This window comes from Acomys minous (assembly GCF_964271855.1).
Source record: "Acomys minous genome assembly, chromosome: 5".
Classification (NCBI taxonomy): Eukaryota; Metazoa; Chordata; class Mammalia; order Rodentia; family Muridae; genus Acomys; species Acomys minous.
Genome location: NC_140494.1, coordinates 98,962,441 through 98,972,486, shown reverse-complemented (window position 1 = coordinate 98,972,486; position 10,046 = coordinate 98,962,441). Strand labels below are relative to the sequence as shown.

At 36.5% G+C, this 10,046-nt stretch overlaps 1 protein-coding gene across 1 annotated transcript; it reads right to left on the bottom strand.

The window, feature by feature from the left end:
- Positions 1 to 3,259: 3,259 nt before the first annotated feature.
- Positions 3,260 to 4,198, bottom strand: LOC311598264 (olfactory receptor 8C8-like; the record flags this gene model as incomplete). Its single annotated transcript, XM_084783288.1, has 1 exon — positions 3,260 to 4,198. One exon carries the CDS (start codon positions 4,196 to 4,198, stop codon positions 3,260 to 3,262), a length of 939 nt encoding a protein of 312 aa, XP_084639414.1.
- Between the last annotated feature and the right edge of the window lie 5,848 nt (positions 4,199 to 10,046).

Sequence of the window (10,046 nt, the reverse complement as noted above, 5' to 3'; positions counted from 1 at the left end):
AGAAGAGAAATTTATTAAGTTCAAATATAACCGTATTTCAAGTTAATATACCAAGGCAAAAGGAGCTATTATGTTGCTTCCAGACATCCTGGCCATTTAAATAACAACTCCAAGGCCAGGTATAAAATGCCTTCTGAGTTGCTGGCTAGAGAAATCCAAGAATGTCCATAAAGAAAACAGCCTGTTGTCGTTGTTACTCTTGGCTCCCTATGAGAACTATCTGGTAAGAGCCTATTTCTGAAGATACTGAATACATGACACAAAGAAATCACGATGCCTGGATAGCTTTTGTAGTTTCAAGATGTACTTTGTGACTTCAGGGAAGAAAACTCATCAAAAAAAAAGTATAATTCAAGTATAGGCAACGTATGCTACAGTAATGATGTGCCAGGCTGGCCATGCCCACTGATGCAATGATGGCAAGGATATTGAGGATATTACCAACCACTTGGGATTTGATTTGATGCCTGCTCCTTGGGAAACACTACACATCTGGTACTATAAACCTTTGTAAATGTTTTCTGTGAGGGATAACACAAGCTGAAAGCATGACAAAATACCAGTTTCCCTACATGAATATGTGGCCAAGCTGCCGTTTACTTTTTTTAATCCTTATACCTATAGACGAGTGCAGCTCTCAGTCCAAGGCAAAGACTTTTTTCTAGAAGCTTATAATTAATGAGGAGATTCACATCTTGTCAGGAGCTAGGAAATATAAGTTACATGCTCTCAGCTCTAAATGAGACCACTGTGTCACCCGTCTTCCCAAGGCCTAGGGAACATCACAGGAGAAGAGGCAGAGACAGTTCAGGAGCTAAGAAAGTGAATAAGAATATTATGATGCGCAGCAAAGTGACTTAGTTTTAAATATTGGTTACCACCTTTTTAAATGTTTAAATTCAGTTGCATGCAAGCAATAAGAGATGTGTTTTATTTCATTAACAGACTGAACTTTGAATGCCTAAAACCAATTTCATTTTTCAATTTCAAGTACATATAAATATCAAAGGAAAAAATCGAATTACCAAAAAGTTTGTAAAATGTTGGAGTAATCATACTGCCGCTATTGATGATACCACTGAGAATGTCAGATAAAAATAAATATGAGTATCTCTATCTATCCTGGAAAGAAATAGGTCAAGGCTTCTACCTTGAGGGGTGACACCACAAGAATGACGGCCTCACCTTTCACTACCACAGAGGTGGTACCGGAGACTAGACAAAGTGCTCCTTAGGAAGTGAAAAATCTGCCAGAAGCCCTAGCTACCTCTGGATCACAGTGAGAATCCCCTCAAGCCTCTAACTGCCACAGCTATTGTCAATGTATGTCTCTTTTCTAGGGCAGTCATAATAGATTAGGCAATTACATTCATCACGTCCTTGCTCCTGAAAAGGATATAGTATGTTAGCACATCAGACCTCCTTGCTTTTGGCCCCACCAGACTGCTTTCTAGATAACAATGTTAACACAACCATTCTGAAATTACAGTGAATCCATGTGACCCATGGTAGGCATGCCTCGATGCTTAAAGTGAGACAGAGGCTTTTGTTAGAAGGCGCTGCTATCACATTTATTTATGAGGGTAAGGACTGTGATGAGATGTGCCTGGTGCCTTTCAGGACCTTCAAATGAAGTAGGAACTCTCAATGCCTTTACATGATGAAATGAACCAGGTGGGTAAACATGCACTGTTCCATGGGCAAATGCATCTATTTACTTTCTAGAACTGAGCCACACTATTTGCTGATTTGTTCTGCATCTGACTATGTTGTCCCCTGGAATAAAGCACGTAGACCACTCTTTATGTTGTGCTTGTGGCTCAAATTCACTTTCTCTGTTTAATCACACACTTTAATTAACAAAAAATACTGTAAAGATTTAGTGTTTAAGACTAGTTTTGAGAAATTAAAAACATTCAATAATATGATCACTATTAGAATAAATAAAAATGTTTAATTATCTAGTTACCACTTATTTTTATGAGATTGATTTCACATTTCAAATGTGTCAATTTTGCCATTTCTATAAATATAAGCCATCTATCTTAGAATTTTTCAAATATTATCAATATAAAAATAATAGTTTAATGATCCATTAAACCGTAAGCGGGACATAAACAGTATTTTGTAGTTATTTTCTTAAAATAAAGAGATTCCCTCCTGGAGGGAAGACAGATGCTTATAATACTCAGGAAGCTAACAAAACACATACTCTTCACAAGTCAGTGCCAAAGAGCATTTTGTCAGTGTTCAGTTTCTGGAGGAAAACAGACTCCAAAGTGAAGCTGACGGCAAGATTAGCAGGGAGCTTCACCAAGGGAATTTAAGACATTCATCATCAATACTTGGTTTTTCAGTGAACACTACAGGGCATATCTCGTACCAGACACAGATAATAACAAAATGTAATACAAAGCAAATAATTAAATATGTAAAACTGTAGCCTTATCCCAGTAATCTGAAGATTTCCACTATAAACTGGAAGTTAAAGTTTCATCAGAATAAGAACTACAGCAAATCATTGCTGGAATGTAGATAATTATTCCATGACCACAAATGCTTTTCATCTCTTTGAATGAATATGCAGGTAAGAAACCCTGAAAATAGGGAAAAAATCAAATTATGCATAAAAGCAGAAAAAGATGAATTAGGAATAAAGCACAAAATGCCAGGCATTGCATTAACAAAGGGAAAACACTGCAACTGAGGGCATGAAGAGGGCTCAGCAGTTAAGAGCTCTTACAGCTCTTACAAAGGATCTCAGATCCATTCCCAGCACCTACATGGTAGCTCAGCTGCCTGTAATTCTGCTATTAGGGAATCTAACACCTCTTTGTATCTCCCTGAGGCTTATGCACACACATGGTACACATAAACTCAAGAATGCTCACACACGTACATATAAATGTTAAAAATAAGCACATGTTATTTTTACATGGAAACGTACTAAGAATTTTTATTACTTAGGTAATGTAAAATGTAAAAAGAATCTGACAAGGCTTTTATTCTGATAGAGGCAATGGACATAATATCTTAAATATATTAAATCAAAGGATGTCTCATATCCTCACTGTACATATAGGAGTATTTTGCATGGAGGAAAGAAAAGAAATGTTATTGTAGTATAAATTCTGTCAATGCTACTGAAGGACAAAAAGAAAGAAAACTATAGAATATATGTAATGTAAACAACAAGAAAAGAAGAGAAAGACACATCCAACTGGAATGCATGAGCCTAAGGGACATATCAATGGGTATATTAGCTTGTGAGTCTCTTCCAAGTTTTTTTCACAGCAAGTTTGACATCCTTGTTCCTGAGGCTGTAAATGAGAGGATTCAGCATCGGCACCAAAAATGTGTAAAACACTGAAAAAAATTTCCCCTGGCCCACAGTTTCAGAAGATGATGGCTTGACATAAGCAAGCAGCCCAGTTACATAGAAGAGACTAACAGTTATGATGTGAGACCCACAAGTGCCCAAGGCTTTAGACCAAGCTTTACCTGATGACATATGAATGATATTGTAAAGGATCATAGCATATGAGATTAGGATAATGAGGCAACATAAAATGATAGCTGTACCCACCACAACAGAGCTCACGAGTTCATTGACATAGGTGCTACTGCAGGACAGCCGAAGGAGAGGGAAGATGTCACACATGTAGTGGTTGATGATGTTAGAATCACAAAAGCTGAGCCTGATCATAAAACCTGTGTGGAACAACGCACTAACAAACCCCATCAAGTAAGGACCAAATATCAACAGACAGCATATCCCAGGTGACATAACAACCTTGTAGAGTAGTGGCTGACAGATGGCCACATAGCGATCATAGGCCATGGCTGTCAGCACATAACTCTCAGAGTTCACAAAAAACAGGAAGAAAAATAGCTGAGTCATGCATCCTCTGAAGGAGATGGTGTTCTTCTCTAAAACAAAACTCATCAGCATTTTGGGGGTAAAGACCATTGAATAACAGAAATCAATGAAGGACAGATTGAAGAGGAAAAAGTACATAGGGGTGTGAAGGTTTGAGTTTAGGCAAATGAGATTCATTAGGCTCAAGTTGCCCATCACAGTGACGGTGTAGTTCACCAAGAACAGAAGAAATAATGGAAGCTGGAGCTCAGGTTGGTCAGTCAGTCCCATAAGAATGAACTCAGACACTGAAGAGTTGTTTTTCTTAGTCATTTGCATTATGTGTGGCACCTGGAAGAACAAGTGTAGAAAGAATTATTAACATGTACACCATTTTTAATCGAAGTGCAGAGCTGTATTTATTGTTTTTCCAAACTTGAGTGAGGGAGCATGGCATCCTTAAAAATCCTATTTCCCCCTTTCCCTACCCAAGTTGTATACATCACTTCAGAAAAAATATATATACTGGGGGAACTTTAATTTATTTAAAAGAAACACCTTTCTTTTTACCTAGTATTTACTAAGGATTAAGGCTGAAAAGAGCAGTCATGCATTTTGATCTATATTGCTATGGGTTTGAAGGTAAACGTCAAGATAAAGATTATCCAGCGCTCACCTTGATTCATTTGGAGCTTCTTCTGGCTTTGGAGTTCATGGTGCCTTACTCCACACTGTGCTGAGACGGCCAACGTTGTTAATAAAGGAGCAGATGATGGCAATCACTGAAGACAAAGAATCTTACATGCCAGAAGAGATTCCCTTGGGCACAATGACATGGTTTCTTTGAAGATTTTACAAAGACTCTTAGCTCATACAAAAAAGAAAATAGCTCTCTTATTTGAGTTTCCTTGTCTCAAGGTCAAGATTTTTGAGAAAATTCCTTAGACACACAGAAAGTTATTCTCTTCTTTATGAGATTCTCCGTGTTGGATATTTGAGTCCCTTAAGGGTGAAATTGTTTACCTTGTGCCGCAGGAGTAGCATCAGTCCTTTAGAGGTTCTATTTCTATTCAATTTATAGTTTCCCAGCAGGAGTATCTAGTCCCCAGGGCTGAACTGTGAGTGGTCCCTTTTGTCATTCTCTTCATTAAGTTCTGTATAGGCTACAAGTAGAAAAGCTTAGGGACATGATTGCTTACCATTCGTAGCTTTTCTATGATTTCAGTAATAAATGGTTGACCAAGGAGTAATACTCTACAAAAACAGTTGTAGAAATGGAATAAAAGAGTTTGAAGAGGCTCTCAAGTTCATATTAACTTCTATTAGAACTTTTCACTCTTTAGCTATGAAGCTATAGACTACTCAAATCGGTCCTAGTTTGTTTACATGTGCATGTTATTATGAGTAATAAGATAAATAAAATAGATTCATAAAAATAAGATTAAATTCTGGAACACTGATAAAGTTCTCAGTTGTTGTACAAAAATCTATGGGTACAATTGTACAAACAATAACAAATTCAAATACATAATATAAAATATATGGTGTGGTTTGAGAAAATTTATACAGTGTGTTAGAATGTTACTAAATACATGAAAATATATAGTATGCATTAGTTATATTATACTGCTCACATGGTTGTAAAGACCAGTGGGTCATGAAGGAAATGTAGGAAGAAGTTACTCTCTAAAATTCAATGAAAATGAAGAGACAACATACCAAAATTTATGGAACACAATGAAAGCAATGTTAAGAGGAAATGTCATAGTACTAAGTGACTTCATAAAGACATTGGCAAGATCTCAGGCAGAGAAAGAAATTAATAAAACTATAGAGTTCATAATAGCCACAAATGATATAATGTATCATGATGTAACTCTAACCAAGCATGTCAAATACCTGTATAACAAGAACTTTCAGTCTCTAAAGAAATTGAAGAAAGAAGAAAGAAATCAGAATATGGAAAGATCTCCCATGCTCCTGGATTGGTAGGATTAACATAGCAAAAATGGCCATCTTACCAAAAGCAATCTACAGCAATCTTCTATAGATATCTCCATAACTGACTTCATGCTATACAACATAGCAACAATAATAAGAACTGCATGACATTAGCATAGAAATAGGCTGTTCATCAATGGAATCATCAAACACCAAGAAATAAACTCTCACACCTATGGGCACCAGATTTTTGACAAAGGAGCTAAAAACCATACAATGAAAAAAAAAAAAGAATCTTCAGCAAATGTGCTGTTCTGACTGAATGTCTAGACGTAGAAAAATGCAAATAGGTCAGCACTCATTATGGTGCACAAAACTCAAGTACAAATGGACCAAAGACCCCAACATAACACCAGATAACTAAATCTATGAGACAACAAAGTGAAGAAGAACATTGGCACAGGAGACATCTTCCTGAAGAGAACACCAACAGTTCAGGCTCTAAGATCAACAATCAATAAGTGGGAATTTTTGAAACTGAAAATCTTCTGTAAGGCCAAAGACATGGTTAATAGAACAAAACGACCATCACAGGTTGGTAAAAGATCTTCACAAATCTTACATCTAATGAAGGGCTAATATCCAAAATATATAAAGAACTCAAAACATTAAACGCCAAAAGACAACATAACCCATTTAAAAATGGGACATAGAGCTAAACAGAATTCTCACTAGAGCAATCTCAGATGTCTGAGAAGCCCTTAAAGAAATTTTCATTGTCTGCATCCAAGCTTGCCCTTTTTTAGGCAGAATTCTGTCTTTGGTAGAAACGAAGATATTTTGCCCAGCATCTTGGATGCAGGCAAAGTCAAAAGCCAAATTCTGCCAAGACATGGTAAGCAAGTGCTCAATAGTTGCTGCTTCACAAATATGTGTGTCAGGTATATTGGGACAGAAGGCTGAAGATGATGCTCCAACAGTTTAGAGTGTGTTGGGTGACTGTTCAGGCAGCAAACTGTTTCTGCTAACCTGCATACCCAGTGTGCTCAGGTAATCAATTTTATTCCTCCTCAAGTCTCTGATGAGGTTGAAGACCAAAAGTTTACTTTTACAATTAAACTTAGTTGTTTAGGGGTTAAGATGTTTTTAGGTCTAGATTGGTGTTTTAAGTTGATAATGACAAGATACGATAGATATTGATTTACATTCAGAATTTTAGATGCACCAAGATAGGAAAGACATTTTATTCAAGATTGTCAAATACAGATAGTCAAAACATTAAGAATGTAACATTTATATAATTTCTGATTGTGTCATGGTTCTTCTTGCTATGGGTAGGTTATTGTGTGTATATATATATATATATATATATATATATATATATATATATATAAACAATACAAGATGTTTAATAAAAAGAAATGTTCAATGTTCTTAGTTATCATGAAAATACAAATTAAAATGACTCTGAGATTGCATATTACACACATCATAATGGGTAACTTCAAATTCTCAAGTGACAGCACATTTTGTTGAGGATATCGAGAAAGGAAAACAGTCCTTCATTACTTGTGGGAGTGTAAACATGTACAAGCACTTTGGAAATCAATCTGTCATTTTCTCAGAAAATTAGGAATAGCTCTACCTCAAGATCCAGCTATAATCACTCCTGGGTATATAACAAAAAGTCACTCCACCATACAACTATTTTACTCAACTATGTTCATATGAGCTTTATTTGTAATATCCAGAATATGTAACCAACTCAGATATCCCTCAACTGAACAATGGATAAAGAATTTGTGGTACATTTATACAATGGGTAATACTCAGCTATTAAAAACAAAGAAATCATGAAATGTTCAGGCAAATTAATGGAACTAGAAAACATCATCCTGAGTGAGGTAACCCAGACCCAGCAATACACACATGGTATGTACACACTTATAAGTGGATTTTAGTCATATAATACAGGGTAAACATACTTCAGTTTTGGTACTCAATGGATATAAGTAACCAGAAGGATCCCAGGGAGGATGCTTAAATCTCACTCAGAAGGGGAAATAAATTGGACAGAGGTAGTGGTTGAAGAGTGGGAACAGGTAGGATAGGAAACACAGATATGAGAATAGAGATTAGGCATAGGGAAAGCAGGTGCCGGAGGACAGAAGACTAGCAGAGAAAAGGAAAATGTGAGTGGAGACAGCTCTGTGACAAGCTCAGTATGTTTTGAGTATTTATGGAAAATGCATAACTCAGTTATCCTGAGTTATCTGTTTTGTGTAGTAGAGTAATTATTTCCTTTTTTGTGTAATCTTGACATATTTGTTGAAATTAGTTGACCCAGAGTTGTGGGTTTACTTTTGAACTGTCAGTTATATTTCATTAATTTGTTTATAGCTATGCCATTGCTCATTATTGTGATCGCTACATCTTCGAAGTGAGCATCTTTCGAAGTTCGAAATTTGGAAGTATGAGTACTGCAACTTTGTTCTCTTTCAAAATTGGTGGTTAGAATATACGTGACACTGAGTGCTCAGCTATGTATGTATTATGCTTACCTCTCACCAAACAAGGATCAATGTATGTTTTACAAAAGGAGGCAGAAGTAAAAAACAAATATGGTAAGTATTCACTTATATGGGAATGTTAGCTGCAAAGCCATTGATGAGGAAACTACAGTCTATATAACCACAGAGGTTAGGGATAGAGTAATGGACAGGGGGAGGGATGGATCTACCTAGATACAGGAAATAAAATAGTTGTGGATGGATGGCATGGGGACTGGAAGAGGAGGTTCAAACAGGGCTTAAAAGATAAGAGAGGGAAAGGGAGGCTACATGAGGAGAGACAGATAAAACAGCCATTTGGGGGGCATTCGAAAATCTAATGTAGTATAAGCTTCCTGAAATATGAAGCCAATCTAAATGAATTTACCAAGTTACAGGGAATACAAAGCCCCAACTAAACAACTCTCATTATTAAGTAATGTGTCCAACACCAGGAATGGGTTGCATCTAACTAAGTTATTGGACAAAGTTGTCCCATAGGAACCCACAAACAACACAGGCTATTGACAAGGCTATGGATTGTTTTCCACAAAGTAACAGTAAGGCACTATTGCTGAAGAAAAGACCTACACAAATCACTGAAGAAAAAGAAATGGAGCTAATGCCTACCTAGAGCCTTCACCACTAAGGACAAATAAATGATTGTGGTACTGTAAGGATAAATTTAAATTCTACCAAAGTAGAAAGGTAAACATCACTCCTGATATGAACCATTTACAATGGTGATCTTCCTGCAAAATAAGCAGGGATAGTAATGGCACAGACTTGTAGAAGTAACCAACCAACCTCTGACTGATTTAAGTCTAACTCAAGGAAATGAAACTGCCTCAAATTGGCTGTGTAGCCAAAACTCTGAGACTAAATAGAAATAGATTTAGGGTAAAACCAAATATCACTGCTCTTCTATAAGAATGTAACAATAAAATAACTACTAATGGTATTCTGCACTCTTCATAGTTTCATTCCTTGCTCAACCACCACCAGAGAAGTTTCCTCTAACAGTAGATGACTGCAAATACAAAGACACACAACCAGACACCGTTCAGAGGGCAAGAGACCTTGGAACTTTCAGCCATAAAAGGAATGTCTTCTTCAAATCTCTCACTTCTGGGCTCAAGGCCTGTGTAGAAGAGTAGACATAAGGAGTGTAAGAACCAGAAAGGATAAAGACAGAATGAAAACAAGGCCTCCTAAACACAACACAACTAAAGCATATATGAACTCACAGACACTGTTGTAACATTTACAAGACCTGCAGAGGTCTCTCCTAGGTAGATATGGGGTCTGATAGCTGATAGTAGAAGGGAACAAATTCTCCTATACCTATATCACAAAAGCTATCTCCAAATGATAACCACATCAAATGAAAATTGGCTTTTCTCAGAGGAAGTCTTAATGTGGAAACTAACAACTCTTAGGGATGTGCAGAATATCCAGCAGTACATGTTCTACAGCAAATTTGGACATTCCTCGTCTCATAATGTTGTGTCAAGGCACTTTTAGAAAAAAACTGATAGGTCTATTTCATATATATATTATGACTACAAATTTTGCTTTTATTGGATTCCTATGTATGCACAAGTACATGTCTCTGCTTCCACATCTGTTTCTTGTGCTTTTTCTTTGGCTGCTTTTTATTCCTGTATTTGTTTTCTTCTGTTATAACTTGTTTGTTT